Below are 25,889 nucleotides of genomic sequence, written 5' to 3'. Positions count from 1 at the left end.
TACGTCGCTACTTTTATTTTTATTGTTTTCTCATAATTCATTATTTTATCACATGCTGCGCTCGCCCCAGGCAAAAGTGCAAAAGTATCGACATGAGCGATTTGACGTTATCATCAAGAGTAGTGCATAAAGGCTATTGCGGACTGAAAAAAATGTGTTAATTACCTTAATCAAAAATGTATTACATGTGAAATGTTTCATCTTGACCTCTCTAAAAATGGCTGTCCACCGTAAATGGTAGAATGGGCCCGCATGTCAGAAATATCGATATTTTAGTGCACCCGTGAAAAAGTTTTAGCTGATTTTACACAATTAATGGTGCATAAAATGAACAAGGTTTAATTCTGTTATTTTTTGACACATTCTTCAATTTAACCGTTGCAAATTGTTGACATTTGTTTTAAGATTTTTGACAAGTAAAAAATGACGTCATAATTGTACTTGATTTCACACGGCGAGGAGTTTCCCGAAAGTGACGGAGTTAGGGTAGTGACGGAGTTAAGGGGCTATATTTTAAAAGAAATAAACAACGTTATTTAGTGAACATGGCGTTATGAATAGCAATTGCTCTGTTGGCATATTCAGACCTTTATGACGTCATAGTATACAGACGGAGCAATTGCAGTTCCTCCCTATGGACTTACAGTGGGAAAGAACAATGCATATGCAAATATATGTACATGTTATATGTTAAATACTTCATTTATAAGACCTCAGTTAGAATATGCATCTGATGTATGGGGCGGATGCACTTATCATAACGGAAATTATACAGAAATTGGTTAGAGGACATGCGGTAAATAGATAACGTATGTTTATTTAGGTTCATGGAGAAATGTGTTATTAGGTCCAGTGATGAGCCTGTCGATGCCGGGTCAGAAATCTAAATAAAACGCTTCTACTGACCACGGTGCGTCAGATCATTAGTATGCACTTAATCGCATTTACTTATAAGGTCCGGAGATCGGAGGTAGTGTCCGTGCGTATAAAAAGGAGGTGCGGGGAAAGCGGCTCTCCAGTAGTCAACTGGAAGCTGTCTTTTGCCTCCTCTTTTTATACAGGTAAGATCATAGTAAGATACTTGCGCGGTTTTAATAAAAGTTAACAAAAATGATTCAGAAGGTTCAAGTAAATATAATATCTTATTTTCAGAGTTTTTGTAATCAATGTTTATTGTTATTAATTATACATTATATTATATTGTGGAATTTGATTGGAATGTTTTATTAGTAAACTTGAATAAAAGAAGTAGTCAACTGGAAGCTGTCTTTTGCCTCCTCTTTTTATACAGGGAAAAGGCTACTCCCCAGGTTGAGGAGGAGAGAATTCTGGGTTATATAACGTGGCACAGACAACGCCAGGTGTCTGGTCAAGGACGAATAAGATCCCGAGGATCAAATTAACGGAAATATCGTATTAAGCAAAATCCTAGTACGATATAGTGGTGGAAATCCGGTCTTCGTCCAAGCCACGGTAACGTCAATTCTTCCAGTTAGAGAACTTTGTTAATGGCCAAATTAACGCCGTTTCAAAAACTTAAAAGAGCTGTGTCGAGACTTTCGGTAACATCTGGCTCGAAATTTATTCAGCCTGATTTTGAAGATTCAGACATTGAATTTAACGCTAACACATATAGACCAGATTTCGTATCAGAATCGAGACCAGATTTTGCATCAGGATCGAGCAAGAACTATAAAAACATTTCGCAAACTTCCCCGCCTTTGTTTTATTCTAATGATGATTTAAATTTCAACTATCCATCTGTGGGACTAAATCCACACGAGGCATCTTCATCCCAGGCGGCTTCCTTCGAAAGGACTACATTTCCGCCCTTCGATAGACACGAAATCAGCAGAGTCCCGGACCCGTCGGACGCACACAACGCTACGGACGGATATAACACTCCGAACGCAAACAACATCAACAACGAATCCAACGCCCCGGACCTTTCGGACGCACACAACGCCCAAAACCTTCCGAGCGCACATAACGTCAAGGACGGATTCAACGCCCCGGACCTTTCGGACGCGCACAACGCCCCGAACGCATCCCAGGCCTCCAAGACAAGCAACCCACCGCAGAACCTACCTCGAACCAGCCAGGAATTTGTAATACCAGAAAATACGGCTGCCAACTCACAGACAGCAGGTAGAAACTCATTTTTCTCTACCTTTAGAATGTCTTCTAACATTAAATTAGACAAATTTAAAGGAGATGGCTCTCAGGACGTAAATGCATGTTTACAAATTTTGGGCAATGGGCAAAATTTCATGATTTGCCTGATTCTAAAATTATTGATGCTTTTCCGTTTTATTTAGAGGGGTATGCAAAAATTTGGTATGATTCTTTGTCACCTGAACAAAAAGTAAATCCTGCGACACTTACAAACTTGTTTCAAGAAAGGTTTAAAGAATTAGAAAACTTTTTGGATTTGTCGGTACTTCAAATGAAGCAAAAGGGGACAGAACCTGTGGGAGAATTTTTGTCCAGACTGGTCAGTTTAGCTTCTATTAAAAATATTCCAGAAAAAGTTTTACTTTCAGTTGCAATGAATGGTTTAAGATCTGATATTAAAACATACGTTGTTACCCAGAACCCCAAAACAATGGAACAGTTAAGGCAAATTGCAATTTTGGCGGAAAAATCTCAACCAAGTCAAATTACAACGTTAGAGACGTATGAAACTTTGTTGTCGGAGATTAAGAACTTAAAAGAAAAAATTGAGACAAAGACAGAAGTTAATGAAATTAACCGTGTTATGCCGCAAACTCAAGATTATTCCCCACAATTTGTAACGCAACAACCACCTGTTTTTCAGCAAAGGGTTAGATTTCATTCGCCGCCACAGCAGGCACCTATTTATCGGCCAAGACGGCAAACTATCAGGCTAAATAGATCAAGAACGGTCAGATACGCGTTGCCCGATGTCAATATAACACCTCATACACAGCAGCAGTATTTAGGTTCATGGAGAAATGTGTTATTAGGTCCAGTGATGAGCCTGTCGATGCCGGGTCAGAAATCTAAAGAAAACGCTTCTACTGACCACGGTGCGTCAGATCATTAGTATGCACTTAATCGCATTTACTTATAAGGTCCGGAGATCGGAGGTAGTATCCGTGCGTATAAAAAGGAGGTGCGGGGAAAGCGGCTCTCCAGTAGTCAACTGGAAGCTGTCTTTTGCCTCCTCTTTTTATACAGGTAAGATCATAGTAAGATACTTGCGCGGTTTTAATAAAAGTTAACAAAAATGATTCAGAAGGTTCAAGTAAATATAATATCTTATTTTCAGAGTTTTTGTAATCAATGTTTATTGTTATTAATTATACATTATATTATATTGTGGAATTTGATTGGAATGTTTTATTAGTAAACTTGAATAAAAGAAGTAGTCAACTGGAAGCTGTCTTTTGCCTCCTCTTTTTATACAGGGAAAGGGCTACTCCCCAGGTTGAGAAGGAGAGAATTCTCGGTTATATAACGTGGCACAGACAACGCCAGGTGTCTGGTCAAGGACGAATAAGATCCCGAGGATCAAATTAACGGAAATATCGTATTAAGCAAAATCCTAGTACGATACACTTTTACTGATTCCGAAAGGTTAGAACAAATACAATTGATTGCAGCAAGAATCGTCACAGGATTACCTATTTTTGCTTCTAGGGATTCTTTTTATTTCGAAACAGGGTGGGAAACACTTGATAGTAGAAGGAAATTGTCCAGGCTGAAAACCATGTATAAAATTGATAGAAACTTTTTACCCAATTATGTAATGGACATTTTCCCAAATAATGCATCCAATTATTTTACAAGAAATGCACAAAATTATAGTATACCAAAATGTCGTTTACAATTGTATAAATCTTCATTTGTTCCCACTGTTGTTAATGAATGGAATGCGCTTTCAAAGGATGTCCGTGAAAGTGACTCCATTCGCATTTTCAAAGAAAAAATACATGTTTCTATCATAAATCAGAATGATATTACCTGTCGAACAAAACCTGATTTTTTTACTTATGGTGACAGATTTTTAAATATTATTCATACTAGACTTCGTCATAATTGTCTACTAAATAGTGATCTTTTTCGTTGTAATATTATTAGTAGTCCACTCTGTTCGTGTGGCAAGCTCGAAGACACTTATCATTATTTTTTCACTTGTAATAAATATAAAGAGGCCAGAAATATTATGCTTAATGAAATTTTCAATATTGTAAATTTAAATATTGTTAATACTCATGTCCTACTTTGGGGCGACAACGCAATCAGTGTCAGCGAAAACAAACATTTATTTTCTCTAGTGTATCGGTATATTAAAGGTACAAAAAGATTTAGTTGATGTTTGTACACCATTGAAAATTTATATATAACTGTCATATGATCTGTTGACCTTACATGTTGTGTATACATTATTTTTACTGTATTATATACTTGTATTGGGAGAGGGCGATCTAAGTTTTTGAACTTGTGTCCAATCCCTGTTGTAATTTTTGTACAATAAAAATATGTTCAAATCATATGTACATGTTCTAGATCGAGGAAAAGACTGACATGTTAAATTTGCACGTTCCGTTATCAGCAGCGAAAATTAAAATTCATTTCTGATAAGATAGCCTAATTGATACATGCATGCTTCCATTGAATAATTTTGTTTAGCCAGGCAAGCTTTTTGGAAAGCTATTACTTATTAAACTTATTTTAGATTCTTAGTTATTGTATTTTGTGAAGAAAACTTCACACAGTGAAAATGCAGTTCATTCAAGAGTTATCGTTCTTAACCCAATGTCGATCGTTATTTAGGCCTATGTCAAAATACTCTATTATCAAACTGAAACTTGGGGAAATACATTTAAACATTGAGATTCATAATATTATCTTAAATATTGTGCTCAAAAAAGTGTGAGGCATTTCGATGTTTTTGAAGGGCATTTTGGTGTTTTCAACGGGCATTTCGGTAAATCACGGACATTTCGGTAATTCTAGTTACCCGTCAAAGGGGGGACGGTGTAAAAGTAGTCCGGGACATATGTCCCGGACATATGTCCCGCGATGTCCCAGTTTCGTATTTCGCGTATAACTTATTTTCCAGTTATTTTTTTCAAAACCCATTAATCAGATATCAAAAAGCGTCTTTATTTTAGTCGATTGTATTATTTCTGCTACATATAAAACACTAATAAGTTTAAAATCGCCAATTTTCCTTCGCCAAAAGTGTAAATGTAGTCCCGAGAAATCGATTATGTTTTTCGATTTCCGGTTTATGTTTTTCCTTTATACATTATATAAACATATTTCTAAATAATTTTTCTTGTCGTTGTCTCTTTATTATTTGTTTATGGTATAAATCTTAATTATTTGTCACTTTTTAACATTAAAAGCAGTTATTTACGCTTTTCCGCGCGGGACATTGCAGTTTACTTTACAACTGAAAAGATATAGTACAATTGGAAACCCAGCAAAGTAACATGTAAGAATTCCGAACAAAATTCATGTTTATCAATAATTTCATATCATATGGAGATGAATTGTAAAATATTTATTTTTAAAAAAAATATTAGTATTATGTTCGATCACCTCAATATTAGAAAATGCGTTCAATCATTAAGGATTCCGGCAGCAATTACCGTCTCAAAATCATTTAACAATTATTTGGTTAATTTAATTTTTGTTACAATAATTATAGTTTCAGTATTAGAATTAAGATTCTTGATCATGATATAATAATGTGATGTGCAATTATATGCGCGGACATTGAAAATGTATTGGATTATTTTGAAAATGTCCCACCATTACGCAATTTAAAATGTGTGCGCAACCTAATTGCATCTGGTATGACCACAATTGGGCTAAAATTTTAATAAGTATTGTCTTATCATTAATTTTTCTCCATGAATTACCTCGTCATGATATACCTGGGTCCGCATCGTAAAGAGGATGCACTATCTGAAGTATCGCAAATAGGTGGAGTTTATATAGATTATTTATTATTTTAAAATTTAAAGTTTTCCTTGAAAAAGCATGAAACCGATCCCAGCTAACAAGATTAAGAATAAGCGCACATTCACTATTCATTCGATTGAAACAGGTAGATATTGTAAACCAATTATCCCAAAGGAAAAACGTTTATGCTATGCTTGTAAATTATTAGTCGAAAATGAAAAACATTTTGTACTTTACTGTCCTGTGTATGACGATCTTCGATTTCATTATTGTGATATTTTCAGTGATAAATTGTACTGTGGTATTGATCCCATAAAAGAAATTGTTTCCATGTGATTATAATACTACAAAACGTCTATGTATCTACTTGGATAAATGGTTTAAGCAGAGAAAACAGTTCCAGGGACTATATATGAAGTATTGTATAAAACTGTCTTGCATGCTGTAGCCTTTATGTTACAATTTTCTTTTGTCTCTCATTTGATTTCATTTTGACTGTATGCCAACATGGTGATTTCAATAAACCATTGAATTGAATTATATACATGTACCGGCTAACATCATTTACTGATCCGTGATGCGGAAATGTATACACAACCCCTGCTGGGTTTTCGGTTTTACTTTTTCTTATCTGTTTCTTATGAACTGCAATGTCCCGCGAAGAAATGCGTAAACAATTTCATTAGGGATTGAGAATAACTTAATAATTATGTTTATATTGTAAATCAATGTTTGATATTTAAATACAGTATATAAACTTATAGAATTATGTTTATTTAATGTAAAAACAAAGGCAAAACAAAAACCGGAAATCGAAAAACATAGTCGATTTCTCGGGACTACATTTACACTTTTGGCGAAGGAAAATTGGCGATTTTAAACTTATTAGTGTTTAATATGTAGCAGAAATAATACAATCGACTAAAATAAAGACGCTTTTTGATATCTGATTAATGGGTTTTGAAAAAAATAACTGGAAAATAAGTTATACGCGAAATACGAAACTGGGACATCGCGGGACATATGTCCGTGACATATGTCCCGGACTACTTTTACACCGTCCCGTCAAAGGGAACCAGGCAAGTGTCAACAGAAGAAGACGTTTGATGTCGTTCTGACTTCTAAAATACAACAAAAAGAATGCAGTTGAGGATAAAATTCATGTAGGTAATTACAACACGATTCAATACAAAGTCAAATGTTCATTTGAATTTTGGCGATATGCTTCCTTTTACTTATTCGGTCAAGTAAACAGTTGTTGGCAAGGTAGCTACAGGCTGAAGAAGGAGGTAAAATGAGGTTCTAACTTCTAAGCTTTCTTTCTTTAGTAACGCTTAGATTTGCCCGATATTAATGTATTCGATTTATTGATTTATAGACTGCGAGTACCGAAATTTTTTAACCTTAAGCAGAATACATCTCGCGTTGCTCTGTAAATTATTAAAGTCTTCCGTTTTCAACGGAAGACCATGTACTATAGACGTTTTCTGTAAACCTTAAAGGACATATTGCATATTTCTAAAGTATGGGACATTTTACATTTTTTGCTTTCCTTGTGTATATATTAATTACTTTTAACAGTTTATTTGCAGCATACAAGCGTTAATTAGCCATAATATCAATTTAAACCATAGCCCTGATTGTATAATAACTTGTTAATTAGATAGCGTGTCGCATGATACGGTGACATCCATGCAACCTTCTTCGAAGATATGATTGAAAACATATTGTAGGATTAGCATTATCTTCTAAAAATCTTTGACATTTATTCACAATTGTCACTGTATATTTTTATTTTTTTTATGTTAACTAAATTAAAAGAATCCTATCATTCAGTCATACATGTTTGAGCCACCAATATGGGTAAAAACTATGTTTTAGCCAAAGAAGTGATGATGAAGTTGGCATTAACGATCAAACTGACAAGGTAAACACAACATAGCTAAAACAAAATCAGTAACAGGTGTTTACTTTAACAAAATCTACAATATTATTTTTGTGGTTTTTTTTGGCGTTCCTTATGACTCAGAATGTTCATTGTTGTAAAACTGTGATGCACAAAAAGTTTGTTTCTTTGGTCTTAACTAGATACAACTTTTTAAGGTTCTCTTACACTATAAATATATAAAGCAGGAAAAATAGCTTTTCTTAATTAATTTGTTTCTTCTGTTAGATCCCATATCCGTTTTTGAGTTGGCTTGCGAGTCCTTTTTATCATAGTCGTTTTTGCGAAAATTTTGCACTACATTACTCATGCGCTAAAGAAAATAGTGTATGCATTAACAGCTTTTGTTTACATGATTGCCAATTTAAAATGGTTAAACAATCTCATTTTTATTTACACATATATTTTTAAAGAATTTTCTTGATGTTTAAAAATAAAACAAATCAAAGTAGTCTTTGTTTAATTGCTGCCCATGAATTCGACAACTTACACGGGGCAAACCTTTTTCCTTATTAATGAACATAACTATTTGAAAAGTTCCGAATGGAGATGTGCATTAAAAAATCTATTTTTAGAAAAACCCAGTTTGTTTTTCAATTGAGTTTGCGAGGCGAGAAGACCCTTGCACAGCAGGTTGCTGTCATCGGATCTCTTGGAGTGGATTTTGAGCACAAAAGTGAAATGATAATGTGCGATATAATTCAGATAGTTCTTATTTCATCATCATTGAAATATACTGGTCTTCTGTCTCTATCCTACGATATGTGTATCACTTGTGCATATCAGACAGGCATTGCCATACTGGAAGGCATTGTCAGTCTGTCGTTGAAATATCAACAAAACGTGTTAAATCAAAGTACTGACACGGATTGATAATTTAAGAGTCAGACATTAATTGACCCTTTTCTGCTTTCAACAAGCAGAATTTGAAATAAATCATGAAGTAAGTATATAAGTATCTTATTATCCCTGGCTACAACATATCAAAGATTAAAAAATCATGAATCATGAAAGATCATTTTTTAAATAAAAATTTGTATCGAGGAGGATATCTAAATATTATTAGACAGTTTAAAATTAATTCTACGTTTAACGTACGTCATATGAAAATTTAAATCTACGAGGGAGGGAGGAAAAAAATAAACTAACAATTTTTTTTCAAACAAATGTGTATTTATTATAAGTCACCAACTTAGTTATCAATACATCAACACTGTCATATAATACATATATGGTAGGATTCAGTCTATGTTAATTTTTGCATTTTCCAAGACTTTTGTGTAATTTGGTTTTATGTCCTTTCTGTGGGTATATCATGTATACTGGACAAGAAGTGGAGTGACTTAATGCAAGCACTTCAAGTAGTACATCCATTGGATTTTCATCACCACAAACATAGCAAACTAAAGGACATCTTTTTCTTTTTGTGGAAAAAGTTGCTAAATACATATGACTCACAAGTTATCTACAATAAAAATAATGACAATATTTCATACAGTTTCATAATGACACATTTTAAAATTTAACATATATCAGAGTTGTGGTGTAAGATTCACTGAACCTACTTTTAAGAACTCAAGACACTGGGTTATTGAAATAACTGCCACCCTACAAGTGTATTCCACTTCTTCCTTCTGTTCTTCCATTAAGCTGGGCAATCTTTTAGTTTTTTTTATTATATATTATGAATGTATGTATTATTATTCCTGAACATGTTATAAAAATGTAAATCATATACATTTGAAACGTAAGGGATTTGCAGTCGATCATTATCATGCGAGAACTCTAATCTAAATCAGTAAATTATGCTGACTTATTGCATAGCATTCAAAGGCTTTCTTCTTTGTCTTTCACTTCAAAGTATTACATCCATAATTATATTTAAAATCAAATATTGTTAGTGTGAACACAAAAATCTTAGTATGATTTTATAGGGTCCATTCACCTTTGAAATTGAACAAAAAATAAATAGTAACAAATTTATCACATCTTGAAGTTAACATTGAAGTTATGGGAAAAGGTATAATTTTTGAAGTCTAGTACAGTGTTGGTAAGAAGTTGCTTTCCCCTTTTTAGAAAATGGAAAAAATGGTAACTTTAATTTACTGTACACATTTTGATTTTTTAAAAATAAGATGGGGAGTCATTTCAGTTGTTGATTGACTACTTTAATGAATATATACAACAAACCTCGTTTTTTTGGTCGAAAGTTGTGGTCGAAAGTTGGTTCAGCATGGTTCAGGCTCTGTGACTTGACAATCAACATAATACAATCTTGAAATAAGATTTTTACTGTCAACTTTGATCATGTGTTGGTCCGATTCATTATTGTTTGTTTCTAATTGTTTTTTCTTTGATAGTGGCGTAGACTTTCATTTCTCTTCTTATTATGATTAATGAATACCTCGATACTGTATTTGAGCATGTTTTTCTCTCATATAGGATATTAGAATTAAGTTGCTTAAAATGAAAACCCAAACCAGAACGACTTTTTCAAACCGGGATTTGTTTGGTTTTTTAGACATTTTCGCTGAAACCTACGCGCATGGGTTACATTAAACGTAGAATTAATTTTAAACAGCCTTATCTTATAATATTATGATAAAAGTGGTCTCATAAAGGTGATGTCTGCCATAATGAGCTCCGTATGCATGTATATTAACGAACCTTGACTATTTCTTGCGTAATTATTTAATATTGACGACTTCTTGACTTTCTGGCAACAATAAAACTTAAAGAAATCTCACATACCGTACTTATGTTTTCTGCAGAGGTGAGCTAGATGAATGAAGAAATCATATATACAAATCCAATGCATAGATGTATCTATATAATTTAACAATATCAATAAGAAAAAGCTAATGAAGCAAGGGTATCCAAAATGGCGTCCTCTCTTGTTATTTTCCTCCAATGAACTTGCTTTTTGTACACAGGCCCCTGTGCATATACTTCTATTTTTCTCTTAAAAAATAGATACGATTTGATTATGAAACTAAATTACAAAAATATACCATATAGTTTACAATATATATGTATTGATAGTTTATTGATAAATCTTTTTGTCGACAGATATTTGTCCCAAGATTTCTATGGGAAACTAAAAAAAAAAAAAGTCCAAATCCCCATTTTTGACGGCTAGAACACCTGGAGGAGACACAAAACACCTTCATATTCCGATAGCTGCAATTTGAGAGGTGAAAATTAGTTTAATTGGTGTTTAAATCTAATCCAATTAAAAAGATGGCTTACAGCACCTCAATTCTTCTTGAAGTCGCATATGACGTCACGAATAATGGCAGGTAGATCGAGAGAGAAAATAAGCATATCGCACTATTTGAATTTCATCGCTTTCAAACTAAGGAATTAGCCAGATTATTTTATGTAAATGATAATAAACCTTATTTTTTATGAGTATACAATGATTTTATTTAAAAAAAAAATTCTGGAAATTGAAAAACATGTGATATGTCCTTTAAAGGGGCATGGTCAGGATTTTGGTCAAAAATTATATTTCTGAGTCAACCAAAATTTGAGTGCAATCCACCTTGTTATAAGCATGATACAGAGCTTTGTCATGTGAACAAAGCTTTTGTTTATGTATTGAATATTGACGTAAAAATTCCAGTTAAAATATTAATGTAAGTTGTAGAACTTGTTTATCAATCGGTGAAAAATAAATATAGATCAGTTTCCATAACTTTTTAGTTTTAAATATTTCTTAACTGCATATAGAACAAAAGTTGTGCAAAATATTAATATTGGAATAAAATTCCAGTTGGTTGAAATTTAAATTCATTTATCATGGTAATTAGCATGTTTTTATCTATACAATATATTTATACATGTATAAAAATTCAGTTTGTGACAGAAAGACTACAAAATACAAAGGTAGTGTGGTTGATACATGTATTTAAAAAAGAATTCATAAAAAAACAACCATCCATCACAAAATTTTTGTCTCCGAGAAGTGAAAATAAATCATGTTTACAATTTTACATGTAATATTCCATGGCCATTTACATGAACATGCTGTAAGTACATGTATGTTACTTTCAAACTTTATTATGGGCAAGAAAGAAGTCACCATATGAGAGATTACCACTTTAATTTGTCTCTATAATTCAGCTTCCATGGCAATACAACTGGGTCCTTTGTATAATAGATACAGTACCGATCAGACCCAACCTAACAGAAAGTAAACCCCAACTAAACCCTGGGTTTACTCCTGGTTTACTAGAGGGGTGGACCCAGAGTAAACCCGAAGTAAACCCAGAGTCACGGACACAGAGAGTAAACCCGGTCAGAGGTATACCCCTAAAAGCAGACGCTAACTGTATATTCAGAATAATTACAAGGGGCAGGAATTACAGGCAGTAGGACAGAAAAATAAAAGATGGGTTTGCTTCACACTTCAGTGCATACAGTTGACCACAAAAGCAATTTCCTAGTATACCCAAAGTAAACACCGCATAAACCCAAAGTAAACTCCAAGTGGACCCATGCAAATTTTCAAAAAGTAAACCCAAAATAAACCTCAAGTAAACCCCAAAAGTAAACCTGGGGTTTAGCTGGGGTTTACTCTGGTGTTAGGTTGGGTCTGATCGGTACTGTTCTTGGATAGCAGGGGCTGACAAATCTGATTGCCCGACACCCGGGGCAAGCAATTTTTCCGATCGGACAAGTATAAATTTGGTAGGGAGTTGCCCGAGGGCAAGTGACTTTTAAAACTTATAATCTGTTAATAGATAAATACTATGATAAAATGGCAATTTAACATCAATCTGAGCTGTTTATTCTATGATAAACTTCTTTGAGCTGTGTTCACCGTCTCCATGCATATGTACGCCGCCATAACTGATGTTAAAAATAGATTCATGTGCACGCCGTCATAACTGATGTTAAATATAAATGTGTGCCTGTTATCACTCGCAAATCATAATCATAGCCTAGAACTTTTTAAAATTAAAATACAAGGCCTAAATAATATGTTTATATATAATTAGTTTGAATTAAACAACTCACTGAAGATTCATTTCATCTTTAGTTTTAACACCTTCGGTTGTCAACACGTGTTCGCATGTCACCTATTATCTTGGACATTCACCTAAGGTAAAAGAATTTATGAAGACACCCAAAACTGTTAATAAAATGTTTGTTTTTTTACTTTTACAACAAATCCAACTAAATATCTATATGTAATGTGTTGATTTTTTAACACATTCTTGAAAAAACCAAGAGGAAGAGATTTTGAATCAAAACTTTGTATTATGGAGAGTATTAAAAGTGGAAAAAATTAAAGTAAAGGGCAAAAACATCATACAGTATGTGTATTGTTTATTTTTAATCACAATAAAGAATTTGGTCGGGCTAGTAGATATTGAGGTAGGGCAAGTAAATTTTGCCTAGCCACTAGCCCGAGGGCAAGTGCTTAAAAATGTATTTGTCAGCACCTGGATAGAGATAATTTTTTTGCATGGGAGAAAAATTTTCAAAAATATGATAAAAGAATGATTTATCAGAAAAATCAGTAACCGAATTGAATTGGTGAATGTAAAGTTAAAAAAAAAGAACTTGGGGGGGAATAAGCTGAGGCATATGGCCACAACCCTTTTACTAGTATTAACTTAAAATATTTTATTCCTGTGCTTACAATTATCTCCAGAAATTTTAATATGTGATTGTACAAAGAATAAAGAATTTCAATCTTCTGTCTTAAAGTCCATAGTTTGTAATCCTAATCAAAGTAACATGTTTATTTTAGAAAATTATACTAAAGATAACTTAGTAGCAGTTAACTAAAAATTAAACTATAGAATGATTAAGTGCATGTGTTTTTTTTTAATTAACATTTATTCATTGTATTTTCATAAACAATTTTAAGATAGATACAGGTTTTACAATGATTTTTTTCCCCTTTCACTGCCCATTCATACATGTACACACATTCACATCAGTAAAGTAATATGCTTTTAAATTTACACAGGTAAATAGAAGATATAAAAAAAAAACTTAATTGATTACTGCTCTTGATACTAAAAAAATGTACCTGGTATAAAATATTACACTACTAGTTTTGTTCAAAAATATTTTTTCAGAGTGACCACTGGTTATAAAAAATTGCCAGTTTTGAATTGTGTTTTGCTACACACCTTTCAATGTAATATTTAAATCTTAAATGACATAGAAGGCCACACAAATTAGGAATTCAACTTCGCAACAAGCATGAAGAAATATACTGTTTGCAACATAATATGATAAAATTTATTACCTTGTTATTTACATTTAATGGTGTCTCACCTAAAATAATATTGTTAACATTAAAACTAACTCTATTAGAGGTTGTTGTGTATATATGAAAGCTAAAATTTCTCCACAGAGGTAATATTTTTTCACACATAACAAACATATGCAGTATAGTTTCTATTTCAGTGCCACAAAATCTACAACAGTCGTCGGTTTTAATTTTGATTTTTTATAAGGTAGTAACACACAGAGAGAATCCTATGAAGGATTCTGTACTGTAACCATTGTAATGAGGAATCCATTGTTATTTTAAAACAAATTTTAAACACATCTTGTATACATATATATATATATTAGCAAGTCCATGTTGAGACAGCTCATCATTCCATTTGTATACTGAAGTGGCAACAAAATTGTTTTGTTTATACAATTATAAATCACTTTTGTACATTTCTCATTTAATAAAAAATTTTCAAAATAAAAAGGTAGATATGGACCACATCTACATTCCACAACATTTTTGTTCAAAGACATACATTTTAAAAAACTGGAAATAGCAGTAATAATACTATTGTAATGCATTATACATATTCTTGAAATATTGAACTTTTGCTGAAATATGTTTTTTGATAAAAAAAAAAAAAAATACCGTCATACAACATTTTTAACACCATTTTGATACTATTTTTTGTAGAAAACACTGTTGTTATTATATTAGAATTTAACCATACTGGAACATTAGAATAATTTTTTTCGCATACATTTCATTTTAAGTATTCTTCATGACATATTGCCATGAGGTAAAAACTTCATTCCAAAAATCATTATTTTTAGGTATCAAAATATCTGAGATAAATGCATCACCAAAATTAAATATTTCATTTACAATGTCTCAACCATTAATTGTTTAAAAGAATATATCCAACCATGGCTTCTTAATTTTGTTAATTTCTTAATCCAAGAGCATTTTAATAACTCGATGAAAAAGTCTACATTAACCATTTTTAAGCCCCAAGATAAGTAATCTTGAGATACAACAACTCTTTGTACTTTATCACATTTTGATTTCCATATAAATTCAAATAAATCTTTACATAGTAAAGTTATTTTTTCACATTTTGGTGAGGGAAGAGAAATAAATAAATGATTAAGTTTTGGCAAAATAAGAGTTTTAACAGTTGTCACTCGGCCAATTGGCATGAGTGTTCATCTATTTCATTGTTGTATCAGTGATTTAATTTTTGGTAGAACAATATTATAATTTAATTCAGTAAGGTTTTCTAAATTTACTGAAAAATGAATTCCAAGCAAAACAAACATTGTTGAACCCCAGTCTAGTTACCATCTAGTATGATGGAAGACCTGTCTTGAGAATTTTTTTGAGCCAATCCAAATAATTTTAGTTTTTGAACAGTTTACCTTTAAGCCAGAAAATTTAGAGAAAAAAAATCAAAGTTATCAAGAGCAGCAAATAAAGAACTTTGTGAGCCATCAAGAGTTAGCAAAGTATCATCCGCATATTGTGAAATTTTATGTTCTTAATCATTAACAAAAATGCCTCGAAATTATTGTTTTGTTTTATAAGAATGGATAAAATTTCTGCGCTGAGCAGAAATAAATATGGGGTAATAGGATCACCCTGTCTAGAACCTCCTCCTATATTGATTTGGTCTGATAGATGTCCGCATTGTAAAACAGATGCTTTAAAATTTGTGTTTAAAATCTTAATCCAGTCTATTTAGTTTTTCCCAAAACCAAAGTAATTTAAAACCTTGTATATAAAGGACCAGGAAATTGAATCAAAAGCTTTCTCAAAGTCGATTAAAACTAATAAACCAGGTATGTGTTCTGATTCCTTGTATGCCATTATGTCATAAACAAATCTTGTGTTTTCACCAATATATCTATATATACCTTTCATGAATCCCGACTGTGTATCAGAGATGATTAAATCAAGTATAGGTTTTAATCTACGACTTAAACAGCCGGATATAATTGGCTTATAAAACATTTAATAATGTAATTGGCCTCCAATTTTTTAGAAACTGCCAAGGTTTATCCCCTTTTGGTAAACAAGATATTATACCAAGTCTTTGGGTAATAGGTAATTGTTTTTAGGTGAATATACAGTTTATTGCTTGTAAAACAAAACACTTTAAGTCATTCCAAAAAAATTTGAAAAACTCAGCAGTAAAGCCATCGCTTCCAGGAGACTTATTATTTTTCATGTTTTTTAAAACGTCATGAATTTCACTTTCTGATATATTTTTAGTTTAGTAGATTAGTTTAGAAGTATGGTCATTTAATTTCTTTACATAAGTATTATCTATAATATCATTAAAGTCAATATCAATCAGATCTGTATCATAATCAGTGTCCGTTATCTCCATAGCTGTACATTGTCCATTTTTCACTTCACAGGGATTTTAATGACTACCGGTAAACAATTATTTCACGCTTGTTAAAAGTTGTTGATTTAATTACGGTAGAATATTTAATACTAGGTCTATTTAATAGGCCAATTAAATTTTTCAATGTTTTTAATTTGAGGAATTGAGCGCATTCATTCTGGTGCATTGAGGTTCACTTTTCTTCTTTCACATAGGATTTTTAAAAATAAAATACAATAACTAGTAAGTAGTGGAGGGAGAAAATGAACCTTTATGCTCTCATGTATTTAAATCTTTTTATAAAGTAATGGGGGGGGGGGTCTAAAATAAAGGGAACTGGAAGTTAACCGTGAACACCAACTGAAAATTTTGTTATTTATATTGCATTAGTGATAATCTTATTTTCGGGTAAAATGGTATTCCATAAAGGTAAATATGTCAAAGATTAAGTATATGCTAAACTAAGTGTAAAATTCGGATATTCATTTTTGGTTAATCTACCGAGGAGCCACATGGCACAATATCCCTTGACCGACCAGTGTTGCTCAGGTGAGCGATGTGGCCCATTGGGCCTCTTGTTTTCTCAATTAACCAGATTTACTCTTGATCTCTCTAACTCCAATCTCTTGAAGTACTTGATCTCTCGAAGTAAAATCTGGTTCCATTATACATATTTCATTTTTTTTTCACTCTTGATAACACAAAGTGGTGTCTGTACACACATGACTGATCAAGCATATGATCATAGCTTAGTGTGGACCTTACCTTGAAAATTGATTGAACGCCTATGGCTGGCATATGGTAGTGTTAATTGGTTGACCATGTTAGTGACACGTACTACCGCTTGCTTCCTTCAAAGGGTAGATAGGTAATTTGTAACTGGTCTATTAGTTTCATCACTTGTGAAATTAATGGTAAATTAAAACACTCTTTATGTAAAATACTCTGTGATTAAGAAAAAAGTAAAATGCTTATAAAAGTTTTTTGTAAAGTAAAAAAAAACACCTTAATACATACATGCACACACGATTAAGTTCTGTATTGTTTGAATTGAAGTAAAGGAGCAAAAACTACAAATGAAACCATGTTAAACTAATAAATATCCTTCCATATTATAATCTTATCTTTTAAAAGATTGGTGAGCTAGCACTGTAGCCATCATAAAACACAAAAGGAGATTTCTAAATCATTGGTTTAACCGAATGCTGTGCACTGAAATTGTGTTGGAGTAGGGTGGAAGTCTATATTTATAGAATTGTGAATCTATAAGAGTGAGCTTCATATGGGCGATGGCGTAGCTCATTTACTGTGCTTTAATTATTTTGTATTTACTTTAATTTCAATTTCGAAATAAAAAATTTCAAGATGGGTAGATTTACATTGGTACTGCAGTTTTGTAGCAATCGTATCTTCTTGGGCCTTTCTGGCAAGCTTGAAAAACATATTCGAAATTGTTTTCCGAGGTTGAAGGTAGTTGAGTTAAAGCTAGCTATTTATCAATTTTCAAAATAGCTTGGCCTTATAAAACCTTATTAGCTAAAGTTACTTCAGATCATATTTAGATGATAAAACGAAATTCACATGGCACAGTTTATCTATGGTAGTACAGTATTCCCAGAAAGCCCTACCATTAAGTTGAGCATGCTTATTCCAGTAAATCAATATTAACTTCTGGCTACTATTGTTTTAGAACCAAAATGCCCTGAACAAGAATTATCCGGATTTTTTAAAAAACTTTTGATCTCTTGAACTCTTTATCTCTCAAAGTTTAATCATGGTCCCCTGAAGTTCGAGTAACCGAGATACCTGTATATCAATATAGATGAAAATGCATCAATAGTCTTGTTTCCCCGAACCTTAATCATCTCTAAATAAATGTCAAAAATGATGCTAAGCTGTAAAAAGAGAACGAGTTTAAAAGGTATTGGACCTTTTATATCATATAGGACAATAGCCAGGTGAATTTTCTTTAGACAATCCCACGGCTGTGAAGTATATACCTATATAGTCTCTGTTGTGATAAAATAAAAATACACTGACAGCTATCGAAGCCGTCAGGCTTGCTTATAGAATGGCCCTTATCCTGCACATCAGAGATTCTTGGATAAGGGGGACATTTTACACCTACTCAATCCCATTATTTTAAGGTTTTTAAAAATGTAATTTTTTTAATGTCTAAATAATTGCAAATAGTAGTTATTTTTTAAGGGAATACATATGTATATCACAAATCTGCTATGCTAATATTATGAAGAATTCTTTATACAATCATAACAAATAACGGATATAGCAAAGTAAATCTAAAATCCCCAAGGAATTTGCTATAACTGAGTTTTACTCTATTAATTTCTTGATGCAGGTTTCCTAAACTTATGACAATTAAGTGGTCAAAGACACCACAATAAAATCAGTAATTATATTGCAGGTAACCTGTATCTGTTTTTAGTGAAAGACACTTTTGGTTCATTGATACGGGTGTGTAAAAAATAATGGGAAGAGGATCAAGCTACACCTCATCTGAGGTTTCCCAAAAAAAATGCCACTTATACTGGCAAAAATCTGCAAACATAATTGCATGAGTTTCTGGTTGACCCCTGCCAAAATTTGAGAGGTTTACCATGAGAGTTTGCTAAGACTGGCAATTAAGACTGGCAGCAAACAATTCTTAAAGTTTTCTGGAAAACTAATCAGTTTGTGGCAATTTGCCACAACATTTCATTTTATTAACTAAAGGATTATGAGTATTCAACTATATATGCCCATGAATATTTATAGTTATAAAAAAATGTCTACCACTAAAATGATTGCCATATAAGAAAAGGCTTCACATGTTTGACAAATAAAAGTCAGTTCTGTATTTATTCAGTTCTTCTACTGCTCACTGTCTACCTTACTCAACTGCTGATATTGTTTATGGAGTGGAAAACAGTCAGTCTGATGTTGTGGAAGGCAAACAAAACAATTTAGTGGATATAACTGGAAAGGAATCTGGAATATCATCTTGTGAAATAACAGAATCAAATAACAGACATTTGAATGAAAAAGAAGGAATCAAAAAGTCTGTTTCTGCAGAAAAAGGTATGTAACACCCTATTTAAGTTTACACTATAGCCACTAATTTGATTTGATAGTCTAATTGATATTGAGAGGTTTACATTTTTATGCATTTAGCTTCTCAAGAATTATTGGATCAGTCACTTATTACACCAAAGAGAAATAGGTTTTCTGAAATAACTGAAACTGCAGTCCAAGTTCAGTTGGGAAAACTGGTTGCATTTTTAGCCGGGCTCTCCTGGCTGTAGGCAGGCAAATTGCCAATGTTATTATAAATAGCACAACTTCAAAAGTAAACAAAATTCAAACAGCGTCAAAGTAAAAAAAATTCCACTATACCAAATAGTAGGGCTGGGACAATACTGTACTGAGCCGATTCGGTACATATCACGATACATGAGATGCGATACGATACATATCACGATACATTGCAATTGTATGAAAACATGAATAAAAGTTTAAAATTTATTCAATCTGCCGATGTATTACCGCAAGTCCAAAGTTATTTTGTTATATTCATAATGAGCGTTGCACAATTTACAAATTTCTTTAGTCTCGTGTACACTAATTTTTTTATAAACAAGTACTCCAAAAGTTTTCCACACTCCATATTTAGCTTCCTAACAGTTTTGACAACTTTACGAGGTTTTCCGCCATCTTTGCACTTTCATATGGGTACTACTAAACAGAGAACTCTAGAGAACTTTAGAGAACTCTAGAGAACTCTGGGGATTTTTTCATATTTAAAGTATTTAGAACCTATTTTTGCATTCTATATGAAAAAAAAGTTGTATTTTAGTCGAAATATATTTTAAAAATATTTGGATTTAAGTAAATATTAATTATTTCACACAAAACATCAAGTTGGGGGAGACTAAATTATTCAAAGGATCTCGATCCCGAGCAGTTTACAAGTCCATTAAAATTACTCTTTTTTAAATTCTTTCAACATTTATATAATTCTTAATATGGATTTTATTTATGGTTAATTATATTTTATAATTTGTAGCGTTAGTGTCTTTATTCTCCGTTTGTGATTTGTTATGATTTTAATTAAGATACTGACTTTTTGCTTGTCGTCAACTTCAAATCTTGATACTTTTACGGCTGAGTGTAATAAAACAACTCTTCTCCATGAATATGCATTTATAAATGGACAATCGAAAGAATATCCGAGATCCACTATGACACTAGAAATTGTAAATAATATGTTTTACGGTGTGACTGTTGGGGCGAGCGCAGAAGGAGCCACACATATGTCATCATTGTTAAATGCAACTCGTGGACTTAACCAAACCAAAAAACTTTGGCTTTGTCTCGAAAACTTTTACCACCGCAAGGAACCGGAAGATATCAAACTTTTATTCCAATGGTCCCTTCCTAGGCTTATACACTTAAACAAAAAACTACCACTGAGCATTAATAAAATGCATGTTAAACAGACTTACTAAAATATTTTGATAAACACAGAGCCATTCTCTTCTTTATCTTTAATATTATTTAAGCATTGGGATAAAGTTGACATTTTTTGAGATGCTTGGTCTAATAATCAGCCAAGTTGTTGTTATTTTGATCTATTTCGAACCCCTAAAAACTGCCCTCATCTTCGGAGGCAAATAAAATTGCATAATGTCATCAGTGTGTAAAGAACGACCCTTCGAAGTCGAAGGTTCCTCATCCAACATTATGTTAAAAAAAGTTTCAATTCGGATAAAGAAGTCTAATGTAGTATAAATCTGGAAAAAACGAATGTATGACGTGAGTAAATTTACTTTTAATGCAAAAGTAGTCTTGAATTTCAACAACCCGCATTGGGTACAAATCATGAAAACATCACACCATGTGCGTGGCATCAAATAATAATGGTCTTTCGAGTCGAACGACCACTTACAAGCTCTGTCGCCTAAGAATAAAAAGAGAACGCATTCGAAAGGCACAGGGGCTTTTATATGGAACTAGACAATAGCCAGGTGAATTTTCTTTAGAAAATCACTCGGCTGTGAAGTAGGCTCTGTCATGATAAACTAAGAATAGAAATTCAATGTCAACTTGAGAATGCCAGAAGGCATACGAAATAGAATGGTCGACGTTAATGTAGATCTCGTCATATCACCTGAAGTTTTTTGACTATTTCTAACAACAAAGTAAAAATGACTAGACAAACATATATATTACTTTGTATTATATCCTTGGATATGAAATATTCTTGCAATTTTCATCGTTTAACAATGTAAAAGCTCACATTCAATATAAAGTGAGACTACTCAAAATGTCAACTACAACTTTTTCTAGGTCACAGAAAATTCGGATTTTGTTTTTTGACCTATGTAATCGTATTATTAGCATTTTTCACACAATTTCAATGATACTAATGTCTGAAAAGTATGTAAGCCAAACTATGTGTTGATGCTGTCTTTCTGCTCTGTTTAATTGGGCCTAGAAGTCTGGTTATCTTTTTATCTTATCCTTTGGCTCAGCTGAGCTTTTCTGATCACAATTTGTCTGTTGTCTGTCGTCGTTGGCCTCGTCATTGTCATTGTAAACGTTTCACATTTTCATCTTCTTCTCAAGAACAGCTGGGCAGATTCCAACCAAATTTGGCACAAAGCACCACTAGGTGAAGGGGATTCAAATTTGTTCAAATGAAGGGCCACACCCTCTTTAAAGGGGAGATAATTGAGAATTATTGAAAATTTGTTGGTATTTTTCAAAAATCTTCTCAAAAACTGTTCGGCCTAAAAAGAATAAACTTGTGTGGAGGCATCCTCAGGTAGTGTAGATTCAAGTTTGTTCAAATCATGGTCCCCAGGGGTAGGGAGGGGCCACAAGAGGGGGATCAAGTTTTACATAGGAATATATAGAGAAAATCTTTAAAAATCTTCTTCTCAAAAACTATTAGGCCATTAAAGCTCAAATTGGCGTGTAACTATCCTCAAATAATGTAGATTCAAGTTTGTTCAAATCATGGTTCCTGGGGGTAGGGCGGGGCCACAATTGGGGATAAATTTTTATATATATTAAAAATCTTTAAAAATCTTCTTTTCAAAACTACTAGGCCAGGAAAGCCCAAATTTGAGTGGAAGCATTCCCAGATCGTATAGATTCAAGTTTGTTTAAATAATAGTCCAGGGGTAGGGTGAGGCCACAATGTGGGATGAATTTTTACATAGATATGTAGAGAAAATCTTTAAAAATCTTCTTTTTAAAGACTATTTGGCCAGAAAAGCTTAAACTTGTGTAGAGGCATCCTCGGGTAGCATACCGTAATCCGGTGAATATAATACGCAGTAGTGTAAAATACGCACCCCCCACTTTGGGCCTGAAAATGGTGAAAAAAAGCTTGTTGGGATGTATAATACGCATCAAAAAAATTGACCAAACGGTAATCCTGAGTATCAACAAAGCAGTTTTACTTTGTATGCACGCTCAACTTCATCGCGGGAATACGCTACCGGAAATAAGAAAAACACAATATTTTCTTAGATACGGATTTATTGTAACTAATACATCGTGGTAATATCTTTATTTCATAATCAATGTTTTTAATAGACATAGTATTAAATATTCTACCGTAAATAAAATCAACTACTTTTAACAAGCGTGATATAATTGTTTAGTCATTACAATCCCTGTGAAGTGAAAAACGGACGATGTACAGGTATGGGGAGAACGGACCTACATGTAAATTAAATTCTTAAATGACTCCGATCAAAGCGATCAATTAGAGGCCTGGAACATACTAAAATATATGCACAAATAGTTGTGTAGTGTATAGTACACATAGCCTAAGGGGGTGTCTGAGATACCCAAGGTGTCAAGCGTTAGCGGTGGGGAACCACAACTGTTTCAATGGCTTCAATTAACGGAATAGGTTATAGAATCATTTATATTCATAATTATTTGCAATAAATTAATTAGCATTAAATGAAAATGGTTAAAAATGAGCCGAATGATGTGTAAGCTGTTTTCAAAGATCAGCGTCAAATAGCACGTGGCCATCCAAGTCCGCATTCTATTAATAACAGCTGTAATAGCGGCGTACACGGAGATAAAGAATAGGCAGTTCAAATTAAATTTTAAAGGCCATTTTGAAACAGTTTATTTATTAACAGACTTAAAGTGTACATTTTCTTTAATTACATGCTATAACAATGTTTTCCTAAAGGGGTTACATAGTAATATATATGTGATAATGAAGGAATATTACGATGTATAGCGGGGTATCGGTTCTGTCTGTGAACAGCATAGGCAATACGGTAGTATGATACCCCGTGCTTCAGCTAAGAAAAAATATGCCCAAATCCTATAGGGATGTATAATACGCACCCCTTTCTGAAGGTAAAAAATGCTGGGAAAAAAGTGCGTATTATATTCACCGGATTACGGTACATGCTAACTTTTGAAAATCTCCATGGGGGATTTTACGCGTGACAACTTTTTCATAGAAGGAAATTTTGCAGCGTATTGTCGTGTTAATGTTTTGCATAAACAATTGAACTCTTAGAAATTCATCTGTTTCTTTATCTATTTATAATTTATCCTACATAGTTTATCAATGAATCTCCTCTTTCAAATGAAATCAAGAATAAAGTACATAACTTTATTTTCATATATTAAATCAATCTTTAAAATCTCAACAAACATTAAATAGTATGGCAAACAGGACCTCTGCTCTCATGACATCTACAAAATAAAATGAATAATTATTAAAACTGAATATGAAAAAGCATGTATGGGTCAAGTTGCTATATAAAGTGAAAGAAAGTAATTATTGTTTCCTGACTTAATTTTTTAAAAAGATATTATATATTAACTTAAATAATTTAATGAAAGGAAATTTAGTTACCTTCATCTTGCTCCAATTTTGATTTCACAAAGAAGTTGGTAGCAGCAGGTGTTGATTTCTGGGATTTGATGCTGGCTTGGTGGATGGCTGTTTTCATGTGCTTTGTAACATCATTCTTTCCACCATGGTCTACCCTGAAATCCCTAAAAAAAATGTTACTCATAAAGTATTACTTGTAGATAATGTATTGGCTGTCAATCTGTCGTATAGTCTATAGTGTCATGTGTACACAATAGAATGTACCCTGTCAATTTAAGACCTCCTTTCATATAGTCAATAAATATATTCAATTGTACTATATATAAGTTAAACATACCTATTGCATGGCAATATACATGGTTGTCATCCAATTACGATCCCGATAGCCATCCCGAAAATCGGGAATCTGTCTCCCACTTGCTGAGATATCGGGATAAAAGTTTCATTTTCGTTGGTGGTATAACCCCCATACTTGTCGAAGTTTGTGTAAAAAGTGTGGCATTTTGCATCCTGATACTTCCCGATCAATTACTATCAAAACATGCTCCTCATTAGGTTTGCAAACAGCCAGACACAGGTGGCCTACAGGTAATTACACCAATTCACACATCCCGATATACACACGTGATACAGGTAAACAGCAATGGCGGTCATAATCCCGATTTTTGATTGGTTAGCGTAGACAAGCAGCGCAGGATTTAAAATTTTAAATGGAAATCGGGACTTATTGTCGTAAAACGGGTTAGATTTTTTTAGAATCGGGATTTCGGGGTATTTTGGCAATCCCGATCAGGATATCGGGATTTGTATTTTTGACGACGTGAAATCGGGAGAATCTTGCAAAAATCTAGATAGTTGGAATGTATGGGGTAGTGTAAATTCATGTTTGCAAAATCACAGTCCTAGTGGTAGGGCAGGGCCGTGATGGCGATTTGAATTTTTACAAAGGAATTTACAGAGAAAATCTATTTATATAACCAGCCACACAAGGAAAAAACTCATTCAACAGTTTTCAACCTAGAATGATGCCTTTATTATATCTGTTTCAACTTCAAACAGACAAACACATGAGAAATGTACAGCCATTTTAAAACAAAACATCGAAGTCACATCAATGTATAATGAGAGAAGCGATACAATTTTTAGAAAATTAACAATCTTCACTTGAAAATCCTTCAAAAAAGTTTAGAGTTGGTGGTTAAAATTAGGGTTGGTAGGATACTAGTAAGTGAAAACAAACCAATTTTTTATCTTGTGCATATTGTCTTGAAATAAAAAATGAAAAGAAATTAATCTCTCAGCTTAGATAGTAAACATCTGTAATATCACATGGTTTTACTCCTGAAATCCCAAGTGTTATAATTACCGGTATGATTTTTAGTGGGTATTTTATTTGTGTAAGTACTGTGGAATCATTAGATTTCGTGGTGGCTCAATTTTCGTGGAATTTGTGGGTACCTCTTATCCATGAAATAACATCCTCCACGAATTG

General features: G+C 32.8%; 1 protein-coding gene and 1 non-coding gene across 5 annotated transcripts in view; both read left to right on the top strand.

Moving 5' to 3' along the window:
* The first annotated feature begins 759 nt into the window (after window positions 1–759).
* On the top strand, window positions 760–4,517 carry LOC105338291 (uncharacterized). 2 transcript variants are annotated; one of them, XR_010707352.1, is made up of 3 exons: window positions 760–1,061; window positions 1,292–2,148; window positions 3,432–4,517. It is a non-coding gene; the product is annotated as an uncharacterized protein (transcript). The 2 variants fall into 2 exon arrangements; XR_010707351.1 differs by having other exon boundaries at window positions 2,819–4,517.
* A 299-nt stretch (window positions 4,518–4,816) lies between these two features.
* Window positions 4,817–25,889, top strand: part of LOC117684838 (uncharacterized) — a 76,326-nt gene continuing 55,253 nt past the window's right edge. The window contains exons 1-3 of one of the 3 annotated variants that reach the window (XM_066065134.1): window positions 4,817–4,998; window positions 7,014–7,103; window positions 19,385–19,596. In XM_066065134.1, coding sequence (XP_065921206.1) covers window positions 7,081–7,103; window positions 19,385–19,596 — 235 coding nt within the window. In that variant the 5' untranslated portion in view covers window positions 4,817–4,998; window positions 7,014–7,080. Of the gene's footprint in view, window positions 4,999–7,007; window positions 7,108–7,210; window positions 7,230–19,384; window positions 19,597–25,889 lie in introns of those variants that run through there. The other 2 variants (XR_004598571.2, XR_010707347.1) reach the window with 2 other exon arrangements.

The sequence above is a fragment of the Magallana gigas genome, chromosome 7, assembly GCF_963853765.1.
Source record: "Magallana gigas chromosome 7, xbMagGiga1.1, whole genome shotgun sequence".
Lineage (NCBI taxonomy): Eukaryota > Metazoa > Mollusca > Bivalvia > Ostreida > Ostreidae > Magallana > Magallana gigas.
This window is presented reverse-complemented; position numbering and strand designations above follow the sequence as displayed.